Consider the following 21,031-nt stretch of genomic DNA (forward strand, 5'->3'; position numbering starts at 1 on the left):
AACAGAACCTTCGGATTTCCTGAATTCCACATCTCCCCTCCACCCTTCTTTTTTTTTTTTTCCCCTCTTGGTTCTCTTGTTTCGTATGAACACATTTTTTCATAGATTCCCTAGAAGGCCTGAAAGCCTTTGTGTGTTATAAAGTGTTTTTTACATGAATAGATTGACTGGATATAAAACTGTTTCTTTTAGAATGTTCAGGGCTTTGCTTCATTTGCCTTTTAACTTCTGTTAACCGTGGAGAAGAACAACAGGTGTTATGCTCACTGCGGATCTCACTGTACGTAACTTCTTTTGAAGCTTGCAAGATCCCTTTTTTCCTCTTGTTACCAAATTTCACGTTGATGTGCCCTGGTTTGGATATACTTTGTCTGTTTTTTTGGACATTGTTTGACCCTTTCGGTCTAAAAAATTCGTATTCTTCAGTTCTAGGTAAGGTTTTTGAATGATTTCTTTGATTTTTTTTCTTTCTCCATTTTCTCCCTTCTTTCAGCTTTATATGATTCCTAAAACTCTTGCATTAAATTTCTCATCTTTTTCTCTTCTTTCTGGGAGATTTCTGTGCCTTTCTACGTCTTTGCTCTGGTGTGTTACTGAGAGTTCTGGAGAGAGTCGAGTCGGACATATGCATTCAACCTGCCATCTCTAGGTGGGAGGCTATTAATTTTTAAATTTAAGAAAATTGGCTTTATTTTCTTTTTTAAAAAAAGATTTTATTTATTTATTTGACAGACAGAGATCACAAGTAGGCAGAGAGGCAGGCAGAGAGGGGTGGGGGGGGAGCAGGCTCTCCACCAAGCAGAGAACTGATGCAGAGCTCTATCCCAGGAGCCTGGGATCATGACCTGAGCCAAAGGCAGAGGTTTTAACCCACTGAGCCACCCAGGCACTCCAGAAAATTGACTTTATTTTCAAAGTCTAATTGGTATAATACCTACACAAAATTTCAAAATTAAATAGTGCTGAAGTATTCTACCTTCCTAATCACATTCCTCAGAGATCATTGCTGGACTATTTTAGCTGTTTCTTCTGATATGTATCTCCAATTTTTAAAATAACATGCCTAAACTTTAGCCTTTTGCTAATAAAAACTGAAGATTTGGGGCCTGTGTTAACACCCCATTTTTTCCATTTAGTTATATCACATCTTTTGGTTAAATTTGGAGCCAGTGTTTGTATGATTAGTCCTATATAAACATCATATACTGTAGAGCCAGATAGTATAGTGTGATTATATTTCCTTTTTGGGTACTCTATTTTTCTTGGGGTTAATAATTATATCTTTTTCTTTTGCATCATATTCTATAAACCCAATCTTTCCAAGTTTCCACTTTATTTTGGCTTCTTAGGCTTGGCCTCTTGCTAAACTCTGTAAGATTAGTGCCTCCTACAGCGAGAAACCCCAACCTCGGAAGAGATGCATTCAAATAATTCTTTGAAGAGTTAACATTTAAATTTGGCCTTCATGCCAAGCACTGTTCTAAGTGCATTAAACGTGTTGGTTCACTTAATTCTCACAAAAACTCTATGAGATTTGTTCTTTTCATGTAAATCAGTGATTTCTCAGAGTAAAATATGTCCAAAGCAATCCCCTGTGTACAGGAAGAAAAAAGTTAAAACATCTATTTAGGTATTTTTTCCTCATTTGCTTAAAATGTCTGCCTTCTTCTGTTTTTATGATTGTTTCATAGTAAACATATTAACACAGTGTTAAATAATTAGGCTCAAGTATTTTTTCCTAGGGAGATTACAGAGTTAAAGCACAGAGATAAAGTACAGAGCTTGTGTCAGAAAGAGAAAGTAATTCTTACTCAGTATATAATTGGGAGGAGGGAGTAGATGAGAGAAGGCTCAGAAGGTAGATGAGGGCCACGTAGAAGGGTTTTAAATGCCAGGCAAAAGAGACTGGAATATACTCTTAAAATAGCAAACACAACTTCATTGATATATTAAAGAGTTTTTATTTATTTATTTGACAGACAGAGATCACGAGTAGGCAGAGAGGCAGGCAGAGAGAGAGGAGTAAGCAAGCTCCCTGCTGAGCAAGAGCCCAATGTGGGGCTCAATGTGGGGCTCAATCCCAGGACCCTGGGATCATGACCTGAGCCGAAGGCAGCAGCTTAACCCACTGAGCCACCCAGGCGCCCCTTCATTGATATGTTAAACTTTCCTGTAACACTTTGTAGTGCCTGGGAGTTTATTAAAAGTCACCTATCAGATCACTCAATTATTCATCCGGTAAGCCTTCATTCTGCTAGATGCAGAGATGGGTTTTAAATCCCAGGATGAATATTGAGACCCTCTGCTGCAGGGCTCATAGTCTGGAGGGAAGATACTACATGAACACATAATTATGTTATAATGTAATATACACATGCTGGGGATAGCTACACATAAGGTACTTTCAGAGCTGGGAAGAAAAAGCAAGGAACTCTACCTAGGGAGTAATATTTTTCTACTGCTCAGGAGGGACAAAAGTTATTTCAAATGCTTTTTTACCACTGGCTTCCTTTATTGCTGTATATGATATGGTCATTTATCTCTGTGTAAGTATTATGAAAAAGATGCATTCTTCAGTCCCGTGGGAAATACTCAGAGACTGTTCTTTGGTCTGTTGATAAACATGCCATTTTTAGAGTATATTTGTATTTGCAACACTATCTCTTAGGCTCATGGATTGATTTTACATTTGTGTTTATGGCTCCGTGCCAACACACTGTCACACATCATTTCACTTGAGTCACTGAAGGGTATAAGTAATTTTCTGAACTTATAAAAATATTAGACTTCAGCCTGTACTCAGAGAAATCCTATAGATCTTTTCTTTTATTAACCTCTGACTTAAATTCTGACAAGTAAAGGTCAAAAAACTGGAGGTGAGGAAAGAATAATATTAATCTCTGTATCTCCGTTACCTCCTGTATAAGAGACTCTACCTCATAACTCATTTTGAAGATTTTGAAGATAAATGAGTCAATTATATAGAGATTGCCACATAGTAGATGCTATTTAAGTGTTAACTGATGCTGTCATTGCTACTGAAAGAGGAGAATTAGAAGTGGTGAGGCATTGATCTCTGATGACAATCGGAGAATATTTTTTTAATCTCATAGTGTTGATTGAATTTTCTTATGTATCTTTTACAGCTTTCATTTTTACGGGTTTCAGTTTTTACTTTCTCCTCAAGAATCAGATATCTGCCAGAGTAGACCTTTGCATGCACTTGACATTGTGTATTATTCCAATGGAATATCTGAGTCAGATTGCAAATGCTCAGATCAAGCCATCATGTTCCGACGCTAACATCTGTGACACACATGTAAACACACGTGTATACACACCTCTTTGGAAACTAAGGTTTGAATAAAAGACCTTCCCCTGCCTGCTTCACTCATTCAGAGATGGACAGAATGAAGGAATACATTTTAAGGACAAAGCCTCCTTGATCACTTCAGATTCATTTTATTATTACTTACTTGATTAGCTTCCCTTTCTAACCTGAGGTAAATTTATATTCAAAAGGTTGGTTTTTTTTTTTTAAATATTTTATTTATTTATTTGAGAGAGAGACAGTGAGAGAGAGCATGAGCGAGGAGAAGGTCAGAGAGAGAAGCAGACTCCCCATGGAGCTGGGAGCCTGATGCGGGACTCGATCCCAGGAATCCAGGATCATGACCTGAGCCGAAGGCAGTCGTCCAACCAACTGAGCCACCCAGGCATCCCAAAAGGTTGGTTTAAGTCCCAGCTCTTACTCAAATATTTTAGTCTATTCTTCCCATCCCTAAACTGTATTTTGATTAAATATTCTATAATAAGGTTTTCTGATGCATGTTTAATGTCTTCCCACTTAGATTTCTATTTCCTTGGGACTAGAGACCAAGCCCTTTTCCCTACGGTATTCCCCAGAAGACATTATATAGTGGTTGTTTTGAATTCTTGGTGTTTTGCTTTCTTCCTAATATTCTTTGATGAGTTCCCCTCCTGACCCCTCTGCACCCAATTCCCCAACCAACTAAATGAAGGAAATCTGTTTGAAAGAAACTTCTTCTTGGACTTATTATAATGACATAGTAACAATCATTTGTGCTATTTTTGCATTTACTCAGGTATCATCTCTTCCTGGAAGGCTTGTTTGTTTGAATACCTAATTTTGTCTGAGTGCCCTTATTCTGTTCCCATAGTATCCTGTGAATATTATTATTCTAGCATTTCCACATTTTATCGACATTATCTATTTGTGTATGTCTCATCCATTCTAGAGAAGGGATTTTTTTTTTTTAAGATTTTATTTATCTATCAGAGGGGGGGGGGAGAGCGAGCAAGCACAGGCAGACAGAATGGCAGGCAGAGGCAGAGGGAGAAGCAGGCTCCCCGCCGAGCAAGGAGCCTGATGTGGGACTCGATCCCAGGACGCTGGGATCATGACCTGAGCCAAAGGCAGCTGCTCAACCAACTGTGCCACCCAGGTATCCCTAGAGAAGGGATCTTGAATATTTTTACTCATTTTACCTTGTCCTATCCCTAGTTTTCAGTTAATGTTTGTTGAACTGAATGACTGTATCTCTTTTTTCTTTTTGGCTTAAGGGCCATTTCTTGCTGGAACTTGGGATCACAGTTGTGTTTTGGGGATCTGGTCAAGGGCTGGCTGGAGGCCTTAGCATCCTTGTGAAGGAGCAGGCTGAGCGGGCCAAGCGCGTAGGAGGCAGGGTGGCTGGGGGCAGGGCCAGAGGGTCGCCCCCAAATAACTATATCTTACCGCCATGTCTCCTTCACTGGAGGGAGGAGAAAAGTTTACAAATGTTTTTAAGCCCTAGATATGCCAGAAAAACTGAAAAATCTAAATTCTCTCCTCCTTGCTTTCAGTAAACACCAGCTTAATCTCTTTCAATGACATAGGTATTGAAAACTAGAGGCAATGAGAAATAAAACACAACCTCCTCCCCCCACCAATTCTGTCACTGTTGAGCCAGAATTACAAGGTTTTTCTGAAATGTTTAGAGATGAAATGACTTGGTATCTAGAGAAAATAAAAGATAGGGGTATAGAGATAAAGCAGTATTGGTCATGATTGATCACGGGTGAAGCGGAGTGATACTAGAGGAGAAGGGAATGGGTTAATTTGTCCTGTTCTCTTCTGTGTATGTTTGAACTTTTTCATAGTGAGCTTTAAAAATTAAGGTTTTATTTCAGATGTTAACACAAGAGGGTTTTTTTTGTTGTTGTTGTTGTTGTTGTTCATTTGTTTGTTTTAGAGAGAGGGAGAGAGTCTTAAGCAGGCTCCACACCCTGTGCAGAGCCCCACGCAGGACTTGAACTTAAAATCCTGAGATCATGACCCGAGCCAGAATCTCCCATGCTTATTAACTCACTGAGCCACTCAGGTGCCTCTAACTCAAGAGTTTTTTCAGAGCACGTTAGCTTTCTAATTTTGGTCCTGTAGCTATTTCTTACATCAAGTGAAATGTAGAACGTCCACTTGAATTTGAAGTTGTCTGGGACTTGAAATGGTCCCAAGTATCTTGTATCTTGTATCTTATTTTGCCCTTGGCATACACTAACCACACTTTCTGAAACTAATCTTTAAGTTTTAAAATCCACATACATGTCACAAATTACATCGTTTAAGAATTTATGATGTGTCTTGCAATTAGAAGGAACCTAACAAATGTGGTTTTGTTATGTGCAGGAGGGCCACCAAGCCACAGTCAGTAGCTGTGATGGATTCCATGCTTGCTTCTCTTCTTGCCCAGGGCCCAAGAGCCATCAGGATTAGTTGGAATATGTTAGGGCCAGAGTAATGTGTGAAAGCCATTTATATTTGGACCACCACTGATCATATTGCATTTTGAGTTCTTTTTTTGGTCAGCAGTAAGGGTGAGTTGGCACCAAGCTAACCATCCTGGGCTACTCACAATAGCTTTATTTTTTTTTTTTTTTTAAGATTTTATTTATTTATTTAACAGAGATCACAAGTAGGCAGAGAGGCAGGCAGAGAGAGAGAGAGGAGGAAGCAGGCTCTCCGTGGAGCGGACAGCCCAATGCGGGGCTCGATCCCAGGACCCTGAGATCATGACCTGAGCCGAAGGCAGCGGCTTACCACACTGAGCCACCCAGGCGCCCGTCACAATAGCTTTTGTACCATCAGCCAGCATTTATGAGTCTGCTAGCCGTGGCTAAGGGTATAGTTGCTGGCTTTGGAACATAATTTTTTTTCATCTGTGTCACATTAGCCCATTGAACCCACAACTTTGATTTTACAGAACCAAGATGTACTTTCTTCCAAAAACTTAGAGATGATTGGGGTCTTTCTCTTCTAAGCAAAGATTTCCTCTGCCTTCACATTTTACCGATTCAGATGCTTCATTAACTGGGCAAAGCCTGTTAATTTGTGAAATCAAAAGTATAATACGGAATTCCAGGTTGTGATAAATCTAGTTGGCCTTCCTTCTAAGATCCACTGAAGGGAATCCTAATATCTTCTTCAAGGTTTTCTTCTCTCATTCATTTTTTGCCTTATTCTCTATAGTCTTTTTCAAGGATGTAGTATTTTGACAGCATAATAAACCCAAGAAGGTACAAAAGTAACTATCAATCAAATAAGCAGACTGGCAATTTCTCTAGCAAAGAAGGATCAGAGTACATTGTGGCTCATTTCCCTATTTAATTCAGTCTCTACTAGTTTCCCTTTGTGTTTTGAAATCCTAACAGTGTTTCCTTTGTCTTTGAAAAGGCAAAAGCATAAAGCTTGGATGACATACTTTACAAGAGGCACAAAGATAAGCACATACAGAGTACATTAACACTTATTTGCTATAAAATATTTTAATGAAAAAAAAAGACTTCCCTAGTTTTGGATGCCTATTGAATCCCAACGGAGTGCTTGCTAATATAATTGGTAAACTATGAATCAGTGCCATTTCTAAATGAAATTTTTAATTCCCTATTTTAGGCACTGTTTCTTGCAGAAAATTCGGTTATTAAGAACACTACTAAAATTCCAGCAGCTCCAGATTCCATGAAAAATTCATTGTTAAATTAGGTTGTAGAAAATCTTTGCTTCTGGCTATATCTGCTGTTTCATGTAGGAGAGACAAAATATTTCCATTAAATGGTATAATGACAACAAGTTCTCAATATATAAAATTGAGAATTGTACATCCACAATTTTATCAAATCCATAATAGTCTTCCAAGCACTGAGCTAGTTGCTATACAAAAGAAATAGAAGAAATTGTCCCTGGCCTATACAGTGTCTTCTCGGTTGTGGGAGATTGGACTTAAATGTGTGAAACAAAGAAGAGCCTGAGACTTCCCTCCCTGTGACAACAGACTCTTCCTCTGTAACTTCAGAATCAGACTTTTTCCCTGATATGAGGAAGTGGTGATGCAACATGGGGGCTTAAGTGGGTAGGAGAAGAATCAATGAAACAAGATGGGATTGGGAGGGAGACAAACCATAAGTGACTCTTAATCTCACAAAACAAACTGAGGGTTGCTGGGGGGAGGGGGGTTGGGAGAAGGGGGGTGGGGTTATGGACATTGGGGAGGGTATGTGCTTAGGTGAGTGCTGTGAAGTGTGTAAACCTGGCGATTCACAGACCTGTACCCCTGGGGATAAAAATATATGTTTATAAAAAAAAATAAAAAATAAAAAAAAAAAGAATCAGACTTTTTTTCTTTTCTTTTCTTTTTTTTTTTTTTTTTGCCAATGCCTGGCTTTCATTCTTTAAAAGTGCTTTAATAGATTTTTTTTTTTAAGGGAGGATCAGAGTATATATTATAGCTGGTGAGAACTTCAGTTAATAGCCATAAAGATGAAATCGTTCTTAGCAAGATAGTTAATTCTTATACTTTTTTTTTTCTTTGAAAACTTTATTTATTTATTTGACACGGGGAGAGAGAGAGAGAGAGATCACAAGTGGGCAAAGAGGCAGGCAGGGTGGGGCGGGGGGGGGGGGCGGAAGCAGGCTCCCTGCCGAGCAGAGAGCCCAATGCAGGGCTCGATCCCAGGACCCTGAGATCATGACCTGTGCCAATTTTAATGTGATTTTAAAAACAGGACTCTCCTTAGTTTTTGTTACTCCCTGTCAGTAGATAGTAATTGGCTTTGAATTTTATACTTATATGCAAATTGCACAGGTTCATATTCTTAGAAGAATTATTCTTAGCAAATCTCAAGCCTGCCTTAAATGAGCAAACGCATGCCCCTCAAAATAAAATGTACAATTAGGATATCAACTAATGAATTTCCTAATAAGGCTTTCTGTCTTACAAATGACAGTTCATGGTCATTTTGAAAACTGTGTTTGTTACAGGACCACAGCCACAACACAAATGGTATAAATGAGGAGCAAACATCTTCAATTTCTTATCTAGCAGAACATGGTTGGGGCAGAAATATGGTCTATATACTTAGGAAAAGACACACTGACCACATCTTAGTTCTGAAGTCACGTTCACATGATTTAGTACCATTTTAGCTATGAATAGAGACATAAAATTAATCTTCCCAGAGAAGAAAAATATTTTAAGCCAGGCTACCTGTAATCACAAATGTCACATCGGGACAAAGGAAAGAAGAGAGAAGACCAGACCCCAGTATGCGGAATATTGTAAAAAGATCAGAGCTCTTTTGAGTCAGACGTAAGTGGGAATTTCTGCTCTGCTACTTATTTTGTGGCTTGAATCAAGTTCTGGAACCTCCCTGGCCTTGTTTTTTCCCCCTAACTCAGAGGACAGTAATGAGGGCTCAGCTCATGTGTATAAATTACTGGTGGAATTCCTGAGACGTAGTAAGTTTCCAGTAATGGTCAGGGTCGCGGTCTGTCATCATTATTGTCAGCGCCATCATTTCTTCCTTCTCTCCATTATTGGAGCTGGTTGTTCAATGCTCTGAGAACTTTTTTTTTTTTTAAGCTTCTCACCATTCACCTTCCTCTTGGCTCCTCTCTTTTCTAGCTCTTCTGATGGGGACCCTCAAGCTTTAGATAGTTCCCTTTCGGGGCACCTGGGTGGCTCAGGGGGTTAAAGCCTCTGCCTTCAGCTCAGGTCATGATCTCAGGGTCCTGGGATCGAGCCCCGCATGGGGCGCTCTGCTGCTTACCCCCACCCGCCGCGTCTCTCTGCCTATGTGTGATCTCTGTCTGTCAAATAAATAAATAAAATCTTTTTTAAAAAATTAGGTAGCTCCCTTTCCTTACTTACCCTCATATTGATCTCTCCAGTCTGGACTCCTTGTCTACGTCTCCAGTTACATGTTGGAAGACATCTCAAACGTGACATGTCCCAACGAAATTCCTCACTCTCCCCATAATCTTACCCATAAGGAAGCCACAGGCGTACCGTGAAAAGGGCATTAGGCCAGGCTTAGGACATACAAAGATCCCTTAAACTTCTCCAGCCTCAGCTCCTGATGCTGTCGAATCGCTCTGGGATGGGGGAGAGCCTTCCTCACAGAGACAATGCCACGTGCACTGCTTGTGCCCCAGATCCTAGCCACCGCTGGCCTCACCACGGCCCTGCTGCTGGTGAGTGCATGCAGTGGGACAGGACAACTCCCAGACTAAGGAATAAATATTTCTGGTCCCTTCCTAATTCCATGACTTTGGCTAAGTCACAGCACTGCTACGTGGCTTAGACCCCTCACTTGTAACCTAAGAGTGCAGATAGGAACACTAAAGTGACCGTATCATTTTAGCCCAAACCAGGACACTTTGGAGAGTGAAAGGGAGCTGTTAATAGTCAGAATGACCAACATAAACCATCACTACCCTGGGCTAATGAGGAAGCACAGTGACCCTAGCTATCACTCAGATTCCCTCCTGCATTCATAATGTTTGATTTTGTGAATTCCTACTTCTACAGTAGAGATGATTTGTTACAAAGCATTGTTGTACATACTGAGGAATATATATGCTACTTATTAAAGTGAGCTGGTAACTGCAACTTCTATTAATATGAGAATTGATGATTACTACTAAAGTATTACTAAGTTAAATTGGCTTTTATGACTTGGCCAGAAACCCAGGCAATACACACTATATTGTTTTCCACCAAAATTGTATTCCATGTCCAAATAGCTAATTTTTTTTCAAACAGCTAATTTTTAATGGGTCTGTTTTTACCTAGAAGTCTGTGTTCAACTCTTTATGCCATAATTTAACTCATAATGTTCATCACATCTCCTCTTAATCTTGGGGGAGAAAAAGAGTACTGGTCTTATCTAAGTTGTTCATTCTGAACGCCTTCCATCTCTGACAGTTCCCTTCTCCTTCTTGAACTTTGGTCATCTCAGCCAATATATATCAAAGTTTTAAAAACTTTAAAAGCAAGTATTTGTATTACATTTATTTTTATTATGAGCCATTCACTGGTAGGCTCTTCACGTATATGAACTCACCGAGTACTCACCACAATTCCGTGAGCTAAGTTACGTTATTCCCCTTCTCAGGTGAGGCAGTTGACATAGAAGTTGAGTGACTTGTCCAAGTCCACACAGCAAGGTGGGGTCTAGAGTCTACTCCCCTAACCACTGTGTTTTACAAGAATAAGACTGACACTTTGCTGTGCTCTTAGAGGGTCATAGTTCTTAGGATTTCAATTTCTGAAGACTCAAAGGTATCTCTTTTCTCTGGTTTCATTAGATCTTCTTATTTCTTCCAGACAGGCATTTTGCCTCAAAAGGGCATTCATTCCGCAGAGTTTACACAGAATCTGTGTCTTTTGAAGTCAAGTAAGAATCCGGTCAAGAACACGGATCTGTCCTGAGTGTCCCGAGAGAAGGACAAAGTGCTGTGGAATTTCAGCAGTGGGGGGGTTTTTCCTAGGTGGGGAGGAAGATGTAGAATGGATAAAATTTTGTTTTGTAGATCCCTAGAAAATACCATTTCAGCAAAAGGAAGTAGCAAACTCGGGGTATTTACAGAAAAGAGTAAGAAAATTTTCCGGAAAATGAGGTTGAAAATGACAGATTGTGGCAAGATCATGAAGGATTTGGAAGACTAGACTGAAGAGCTTATTGGGTTTTAGAAAACGATGATTTTCCAAATGAGCTCCACTGGCAACAAACTTGAGGGATCTGACACAATCATCTGATGTGGTAGAGTTTATAGTATGTAAGGTTCTGGACTCTGGTTTCTACCACTTATGCCTGTGTCCGCTTCAGCAAGGTGACCTCTCAGGGATTGTGTTTTCTCATCTGTAAAAATCGACTAAGAACAGACCCACCATGTGGGTGGTTTCTTTCTTTCTTTCTTTCTTTCTTTCTTTCTTTCTTTCTTTCTTTCTTTCTTTCTTTCTTTCTTTCTTTCTTTCTTTTTTAAAGTATTGTATTTATTTATTTGACACAGAGAGAGAGAGAAAGACCACAAGTAGGCAGAGGCAGGCAGGCAGGGGGTGGGGGGGAAGCAGACTCCCCGCCGCACAGAGAGCCCGATGTGGGGCTCCATCCCAGGACCCTGAGATCATGACCAGAGCCAAGGCAGAGGCTTAACCCACTGAGCCACCCACGTGCCCTTGTGTGGGTGGTTTTAAGGATGAAATGAGGTTATCCGTGTTAAGGTGCCATTACTGTCTCGTTATTTTAATATCATCGTGTTCAGCAGCTGTGGATTATTGGAGCAATGAGTCTCTTAGGGGATCAGTACCTACGGAATCTAGCCTTCAGAGTCCCTGCTGTGATTCCAGTGCCCACTAATTCCTTGGAGTCATTCTTCTCCGTACAAAGGGTGGCAGCAGGGCCTAACCGGAATCCTGGGATAAACCCCCTCCCCCCAACACTGAGAGTTCACTGGCTTAGCCTTAGGCAAGTTACTTCATTCCTTGGGGGTCTTATTGTTTTTGCCTGTAAAATGAGGATAAGGATTCCTCTTATCACAGCAGCAGTGATGTTTAAATGTGTGGCACACAGTAGGCCTCATTACTTGGTGTGCTCATATATGTTTTTATTACTGCACTAACTCAACTCCTATTCCCAGATGGCATTTCAAAGGAAAGAGCCAAGCAACCATGGATTTTATTATTTTTTAATTTAATTTTTTTTCAGTGTTCCAAGATTCATTGTTTATGCACCACACCCAGTGCTCCGTGCAGTACATGCCCTCCTTAATACCCACCACCAGGCTCACCCAACCCTCCATCCCCCTCCCCCTCCAAAACCCTCAGTTTGTTCCTCAGAGTCCACAGTCTCTCATGGTTTGTGTCCCCCTCTGATTTCCCCCAACTCACTTCTCTCCATTTTCCCATGTCCTCTGTGTTATTCCTTATGCTCCACAAATAAGGGAAACCATATGATAATTGACTCTCTCTGCTTGACTTACTTCACTCAGCATCATCTCCTCCAGTCTTGTCCCTGTTGATACCAAAGCTGGGATTCATCCTTTCTGATGGAGGCATAATACTCCATTGTGTATATGGACCATATCTTGTTTATCCATTTGTCTGTTGAAGGGTATCTTGGTTTGTTCCACAGTTTAGTGGCTGTGGCCATAGCTGTTATGAACATTGGGGTGGAAAAAAGGGCCATCTATTTTATTTTATTTTTATTTAGGATTTTATTTATTTATTTGTCAGAGAGAGAGAGAGAGAAGAGAGCATAAGCAGGGGAAGGGTTGAGCAGGGAGCCCGACATGGAACTCGATCCCAGGACCCTGGGATCATGACCTGAGCCAAAGGCAGACGCTTAGCTGACTGAGCCACCCAGGTGTCTCTTATTATGTTTTTTTAAGGAGGTTCCATGCCCATTGTGGAGCCCAATGTGGGACTTGAACTCATGACTCTGATATTAAGAGCTGAGCTGAGACCAAGAGTCAAATGCTTAACTGAGTGAGTCACCCAGGAGCCCCAACCAGGGGATTTTTAACAGGTTGACTGACCTCATTCACATTCTTTTGTCTCTCCTCAAGATTTCAATTCACCAGAGTTCAAATGGAAAGTGAGGAGCTCTTTCTTTCTGAGCTACTAGTCTGCCTCTGTCTCTTAAGTGGTTTCTGTCAGTTTGGGCTGAAAGGAAAGCCTGAAGAGAATGACAGAGGAAATGTGAGGGGGAAGATCAACAGTTCCAAGAATTTTTTTCTCTCTCGTTACAAAAATGTCTACTTTAGCTTTGGGATTTGATGAATATGGTTACCTTAATGTAGGCAGTTGAAACAGGTGAAATTTTTTTTAAGATTTTATTTATTTATTTGACAGAGATCATAAGTAGGCAGAGAGGCAGGCAGAGAGAGAGGGGGAAGCAGGCTCCCCGCTGAGCAGAGAGCCCAATGCAGGACTCAATCCCAGGACCCTGGGATCATGGCCTGAGTCAATGACAGAGGCTTTAACCCACTGAGCCACCCAGGCGTCCCGAAACAGGTGAATTTTTGAGATTGTTTTTTAACCTTGTGATTGTATTTTTGTGATATGATAGTGTGGTAATGTTACTATGGCTTGGGTGGTAGGGTCTGGAAATGGAGACACTGCCCTAAATCCATATTTATGATTAATTCTCTAGACAAGTATGCTGGGGCTACAAGCCAGTCAGGCACGGAAGATAAAATGATTGTCTGCCTCATTGGAGGCATAGCATGTCGGATCCCTGGGTAGCACGGCATTGAGAAAGGGAACTCTTTTCAGGCTTGTCGACCCTGATGAAGATGAAGGTAGGGCCAGAGGAGCTGAGCCATCTTTTTCTAGTGTTCTGGTTCGGATGTAACCAGCCGTGCTCTGAATCCTGCTGAGATCGCAGACATGACTTAGAGGACTTCTCACATCACCAACAAAAAATCTTATAACACAGCCCCGTGAAAGCACTTAATTGAAAAACGTAAAAACCATTACTCAAGAAATCTGCCAGAATACAATCTTTTTTGGTTGTGATCCCAGAATATTCACCATAGAAATACTGACCTGATTGATTTTGAAATTAAACATTTTTGGCTTATTTTTAAAAATAAATATTTAGGACCATACACTACTTTTTAAAATTTTGAAGCTAAATGTCCATGTTAGTTCTAGTTGTATTATTAAAAGGAATGTTGGGGCACCTGGGTGGCTCATTTGGTTAAGTGTCTGCCTTCGGCTCAGGTCATGATCCTGGGGTCCTGGGATCGAACCCCACATCGGGCTCCCTGCTCAGTGGGGAGCCTGCTTCTCTCTCTCTCTCTCTCGCTCTCTCTCTTTTCCTGCTCCTCCCTCTCTCACTCAAGTAAGTAAATAAAATAGAAATAAATAAATAAAAGGAATTAGACCATCGTTGGTCTAATGATGGTCTCATAAAAGAGACCATCATTGGGTATCTTAAAAAAAGAGAGAGAGAAAGAGAGTGGAATTTATTGCTCACTGTTGTAAGGGATCAGGCAGCTCTCTCCAGCCTGGCAAACTGCCGATCTTACATAGAAGTTTAGGGAAACTGTGGAGCTATGGGATTGGCAGATTTTCAAAGGCACGAGTGGGTTGACACCATCTGTAGAAGTATGGTTACTTGGGTGTGACTAATGTTGTTTGGTTTGTCCCCAAGCCGTATGTGTCTTGGACTGAATTTGTTCCTCATGGGCTGCTTCAGAAGTAAGGATGATCATTGACAGGCTGGCTTTTAAGGTGTGTTCAGTAATGTAAGTTGTTTGTTGATTGAATGGATTCAAAACCAGTTCCGATGGCTCTTGGTTACATGGCTAAAGAGTCACCAGTGTTTTCCTGAGAGTGCGCGAACTTTCTAAATCCCCAGTCTCTGTTTTGGCTCTTCACTCAGTCTAAGCTGCAGGAGATCATTAGGGACCTTCACCTATGTTGCTGGTTCTTCTGGAAGATGAGGTTTCATTTGTGAAGATCTGATGTCTTTTTTTTTTTCCTTTGAGTCATTTGCTGAAACATCTGCTGGCACAGTGGCTGTCGAAGAATTTGAGGTGCTTGACAATAAACATCAGAGGATTGTGAGGCAAACGAGAATGATGAGAAGTATTAGAAGAAGGGACTCCAGTATAGGTCACTAGCATAAGCTAAGATTTTTTAGATGTGACCCAGATAAGAAGTCTTAAGCATTCCTTAGGTAGCCAGATTGTCTTTTCATTTTTTTTTTTTTTAAGATTTTATTTACTTATTTGAAAGAGATCACAAGTAGGCAGAGAGGCAGGCAGAGAGGGGGAAGCAGGCTCCCTGCTGAGCAGAGAGCCTGATGCGGGGCTTGATCCCAGGAGCCAAAGGCAGAGGCTTTACCCACTGAACCACCCAGGTGCCCCTAGATTGCCTTTTCTTCAGCTCAGATAGAGATTGCTTTATTTCATCTGTAATGTTGGTCAGGTATAGGTAACATGAGTGTTACTAGTGGTTTTGGTTGGCCCCAAGAAAGTCTAAAACCATTCTGTTAGCTATCGCTCCAACTGTTATTTTGATAGTCTTGTGTGGAAGCCGTCTACTTTGTATGGTCATCTCTGTGCAACTGTTATTTTGATAGTCTTGTGTGGAAGCCGTCTACTTTGTATGGTCATCTCTGTTCGAAGAATCTTGTGTTGATAGTTTTCCGTGAATCATCTGTTTCTGGAGGTTCTCTGTAGAACCTGTTTTAGGTTCTTGACTGGTATTACTGTCCAGCTCTACTAAGGTCCCTTCTACCTTTTTTTCCAAGGGATTTTCTAGTTGAGACTTACTATGTTTGGTTTTGTTTTCTAGTTGAGTCTATATTATGTTTGGTTTTGTTTTTAGTTCAATAATGGGCATTTCTTTCAGACAAGGTTGTACTTGAATGGAGACCAGGGATGATGTCAGTCAGCATTGTAGACTCAGCATCAGCCCCTGCCTGTTCGAGTAAATAATTCTCAAAGAAGTATCCAGCTTTATAGTATTCTCCGATTATTTTAGGCGTTTCAGTCATGTTTCTTCACGCAGATTCTGATCTCATTGAAAGCAATAACTGTGTTGTATTCTTTTCTTAATGAAGCTTATCACAGTGTTTTCTGTGTTAGGTACAAATAAATATTTGTTAAATTGGATTCAAGGTGTGCTGAGTGTACTTTGAATATCTGGGCAAATACTGACAGGGTTCCTCATTGTCTGAGCAGAAGAAGCCAGAGCCAAAGAGATACATAACATATTGTTACATTTACACTAAATACAGATAAAGGCACAAAGAACAACAATAACAAAAGTAAATGAAGTTTGATAACTACCTTGTGTCAGAATAATACCTGAGGCAAAGTAACGAACAATAGCTTGTGGCTTCAAATTCAAAAACCATTTGGTGAGTGATCGGGAACCTTCTCTTCTCACCGGGATTTGATGAGCCACTGTTCTTGGATACCTTACTTACAAGAAGAATAAGAACTAATATTTATTAAGTGCCTATTAGCTGCCAGACATTTTATCCTTAGTTCACGCAATCCTTTTAGCAGTCCTCTGAGATGTGTATAGTCTTCCCTACTTTCCAAGTGCCAAATCTTAGAGACTGAAAGCTTAAAAAATTTACGGGGAGTCACAGAAGCAGTTAAGTAATAGCTAAAGCTTGAACTTAGATCTGTACTACTCCAAAGTCTTTTTCTCTTCTACTCCCTCACAAGATAAGTAAAAGGACTGAGAATTTAACCTGGTAATCTCATTATTTATTAGTAGAGGATGACAGAAAACGGTCCTCTACTCTAGGGCAGGGATCAGCAAACTTTTTCTGGAAAAGGCCAGATAGTCAACCTTTTAGGCCTTGCAGGCCACATGGTCTCTGTCACAAGTACTCAACTCTGCTGTGACAACACAGCATAGACACTGCGCAAAGAAATGTAAATAAATAAATAAATACAAATCACATGGCCGGGTCCCAGCAAGGCTTTATTATGGACACTGGAGATTAAATTTCTTATAATGTTTGTGTGTCACAAAATACTAATCTCCCTTTAATTATTTTCAACCACTTAAAAATATCAAAACCATTCTTAGCCTGTGGGCCATACAGGTGGCAGGCCAGATTTGGCCTGTAGGCTGTAGTTTGCGGACGCCTGCTATAGGCTGTTGCTGCAAAGAAAACTCTTCGGAGTCCTTCTATATATTTTTTTAATTTATTATTTTAAAAAATTCGTTTCAGAGGCAGAATTTAGTGATTCATCCATTGCATGTAACCTGCAGTACTCATTCCATCAAGTGCCCTCCGTAAGGCCCATCCCCCAGTTACCCCATCCCCTACCCACCTCCCCTCCAGCGACCCTCAGTTTCCTAGAGTTCGGCATCTTATATGGTTTGCCTCCCTCTTAGTTTTCATCTTATTTTATTTTTCCTTCCCTTCCCCTGTACTCATCTATTTTGTTTCTTAAATTCCACATTATGAGCAAAATCATATGGTATTTATCTTTCTTTGGCTGACTCATTTTGCTTAGCATAATATCCTGTAGTTCCATCCACATTGTTGCAAATGGCAAGATTTCGTTCTTTTTCTTGGCTGAGTAGTGGTCCATTACACACACATACACACACACACACACACACACACACACACACACCCCACATATCTTCTTTATCCATTCATCTTTCAGTAGACATCTGGGCTCTTTTCATAGTTTGGCTATTGTGGACATTGCTGCTATAAATATTGGGTGCAGGTGTCCCTTCAAATTACTATGTTTGTGTCCTGTGGATAAATACCTAGTAGTACAGTTGCTGGGTTATAGGGTAGCTCTATTTTTAACTTTTTGAGGAACCTCCATACTGTTTCCAGAGTGGCTGCACCAGCTTGCGTTCCCACCAACAGTGTAGGAGGGTTCCCCCTTCTCCACATCCTCTCCAACATCTGTCATTTCCTGACTTGTTAATTTTAGCCATTCTGACAGGTGCGAGGTGGTATCTCATTGTGGTTTTGATTTGTATTTTCCTGATGCTGAAAGACGTTGAGCATTTTTTCATTTGTCTGTTGGCCATTTGTATGTCTTCTTTGAAGAAACGTCTATTTATGTCTTCTGCCCATTTCTTGACTGGATTTTTTGTGTTTTGAGTGTTGAGTTTGTTCTTCATAGATTTTTGGATATAGCCCTGGATCAGATAAGACATTTGGAAATATCTTCTCCCATTCCATAGGTTGCCTTTTGGTTTTGTTGACTGTTCTCTTTGCTATGCAGAAGCTTTTGATCTTGATGAAGTCTCAATAGTTCACTTTTGCTTTTGTTTCTCTTGCCTCTGGAGACCTGTCTAGCAAGAAGTTGTGGCCAGGGTCAAAGAGGTTGCTGCCTGTGTTCTCCTCTGGGATTTTGATGGATTCCTGTCTCACATTGAGTTCTTTCATCCATTTTGAGTTTATTTTTCTGTATGGTGTAAGAAAATGGTCCAGTTCAAGTCTTGTCTGTTTTTAAAGGTGGGCTGGCTTACAGAGTTGTAAGAGTTCTTTATATATTCTTGGTACAAGTCCTTTGTTATATACATGCTTTGAAAATATTATCAGTCTATACATTGCTTCTTCATTTTCTTAACCATATATTTTAACAGCAGAGGTTTCAATTTTAATAAAGTCAGTTTATCATTTTTTTTTTCATTATGACTAGTGCTTTTCTTTGTCCTAAGAAACCATTGTCTATGCCTGGCTTATGAAGGGTTTCTCCTGTTCCAGAAGATTATGGTTTTAGCTCTTTTTGTTGTCTCTGATCCATTTTGAATTAATTTTTGTGAATGACAGATTAAGGTTCATATTTTTCCTTATGAATACCCATCTGTTCCAGCACCATTTATTGGGAAAACTATCCTTACCCACCTTGAATGACCTTCATGTCTTTGTCAAAATCAGCTTATGTGTATGTGGGTCTGTTTCTGAATTTTATTCCATTCCACTGATGTGTATGTCTATTCTTATGCAACTGTTTTCTTTTGAGCCTTCACATGTTTTTTTAAATTTTAGTCTCAAAAGAAATCATGTGTCATTCTTCTTAATTGCAAAGTCTCTTCTTTATGTGGGTCTCAGTTCATTTATAGGAGTGTTTATGTTTTTACAGCTACGGATATGCCAAGTAACCAAAACTAATGTAGATGTTTTTCTCTGTGATTCCTGCCAAATCAATATCCTTTTATTCTCTGCTCTTAACATAGAGTTCTCACTGTGCTAGGATTTCAACAGCAGCGATAATTATATTTATGAATCTCTAAGTGATACTGTCTCTCTAACCTTACGGAAGTCCAAGTGGATTATGTCTGGGTTTCCATGCTTGTCACTTGTCATGGCTGCTTTTTTTAAGAGGTGAATTAGATTAATTATGCATGTTCCTTCCTTTTGTACTCCCGACTCTAATTCCCTGCTTTTCTCCATATTCTGTCTCTAACCAATAACTTAAAGAGACCTTTCTGTATCAAGAAAAGATTGATTTTCAAATCTCTGCCATTTCTTTGCCTCTTCCTTTTATTTCCTCCAATTAAAATGAGTTGTCTTCTTTTCAGGGCTTACCTTTCTTATGTCAAAGAAGTTCAGAACCGTACTTCTGACCCTTTTCATTTTACCTGCACCTTTTTTTTTTTTTAAACCTTACCTACCTTTAAAATGTTTTCTAGGCAGTTCCGTGTTCTGGCAATATTTCTTACTCGGTTCCTGTAGATTTCAAAGTTAGCCTTTTTAAATCTGTTTTTTGAGACCATATGTCATCTAGTAAAGTGAAAAAAAAAAGATTTCTCTGCTGAGCTTAGGCAAGAAGCGGTCATCGTTTTGGTCATCGTTTCATGGGCATTTTTGTTTTTAAAGATTTTTTTTTTTTTTTTAATTTGAAAGAGAGAGAGGGAGAGAGAGTATGAGAAGGGAAGGGTTGGAAGGAGAAGCCTCATGGGCATTTTTGTTCTAGTTTGGGCTTTGTTTCGTATCATAAAGCAACATACACTCATCGTGGTAAAATTGCCAATAATCCCCACACTCAAAGACCACCTCCACAAATATTTTGGTGTGCTATTAAAAAAATATTTTTAAAAAGATGATTTCTCGGGGTGCCTGGGTGGCTCAGTGGGTTAAGCCGCTGCCTTCGGCTCAGGTCATGATCTCAGGGTCCTGGGATGGAGTCCCGCATCGGGCTCTCTGCTCAGCAGGGAGCCTGCTTCCTTCTCTCTCTCTGCCTGCCTCTCAGTGTACTTGTGATTTCTCTCTGTCAAATAAATAAATAAAATCTTTTAAAAAAAAAAGATGATTTCTCAAATTTATAATACATATATTGGAAAGACATACAATAAATGGTTTTAAATGAATGAATATTCTTTTTCTTTTCTTTTCCTTTTTTTTTTTTCAGTGAAATGTTTTACTAGGCAACCTGCAGAAAGTCCTCCTACCTGAAAGGGAGATGGTAGATCTCTCTGCTACCATAGCAGGGCAATCTTGGGCTTTGGGCCAAGGGTGAAGGAGGAGCACCTAAGTTGCTAAGGGCCTGGTTTCTGCCTGCTGCATCTTTTCCTTAATATTCTGAGGATACTAGCAGCATTAAAGTAATTTAACTCAGTAGGGAAAAAAATCAATAAACGTTCATTTCCTATGGCTATTTACATGTTTTATTTCTATCTTTTTTCCCCTTTTTAGAGACTAAAAAACATCTTATTTTGCCCCCCCCCCCTTTTTTAAATTTTCAGGTTGTCATTTCCTAGTGTGAAGTGACATTAATTATCACTGGCTCTTTGCATGATTGGAACAGAATGACTTGGTCAGACGAGGGAGCAAGCAATGGTGGGATTAAATGGGCCAGGGTTCATGAACACCCAGCCCCCCAATTTTTTTAATTTTAATTATTATATTAAATGTTGATTAGATGAACAATGACATGTACAAGGTATGAAGAAGAATAATTCAGTGAATACCAGGACACTCACTAGTCAGTTTAAGAAGTAAAACACTACCAGTATCCTAGTATATGTACCTTTTAAAGAGACACATTCTAAAAGTTTCTTTTGGATAGAAGATCTTCACCATTTTTGTGCCGTGGACTCTGTGGGAGTATTACGGGCTCCGTCTCAAAATAAGGTCTATCCATTTCCCACCTTCCTCCACCTGCCACCTTACAAAAATAGTTCAGACCAAAGAAAAGTTGCTTTTATTTAAATATCAGGAGTAGATTGAATTCCTGTTGACTGAT

The 21,031-nt window shown here is 40.0% G+C and overlaps 1 protein-coding gene across 10 annotated transcripts in view; it reads left to right on the top strand.

The window, feature by feature from the left end:
- SLC41A2 (solute carrier family 41 member 2) overlaps positions 1–21,031 on the top strand; it is a 128,878-nt gene that overhangs the window by 86,067 nt on the left and 21,780 nt on the right. For 7 of the 10 annotated variants that reach the window (XM_059402202.1, XM_059402197.1, XM_059402205.1 and 4 more), the window contains one exon: positions 3,566–3,728. The exons of 2 other annotated variants lie outside the window; for them this stretch is intronic. In XM_059402202.1, coding sequence (XP_059258185.1) covers positions 3,566–3,728 — 163 coding nt within the window. Of the gene's footprint in view, positions 1–3,563; positions 3,729–21,031 lie in introns of those variants that run through there. One more of the 10 variants, XM_059402206.1, reaches the window with a different exon arrangement.

This window comes from Mustela nigripes, chromosome 6 (genome assembly GCF_022355385.1).
Source record: "Mustela nigripes isolate SB6536 chromosome 6, MUSNIG.SB6536, whole genome shotgun sequence".
Taxonomy (NCBI): Eukaryota; Metazoa; Chordata; class Mammalia; order Carnivora; family Mustelidae; genus Mustela; species Mustela nigripes.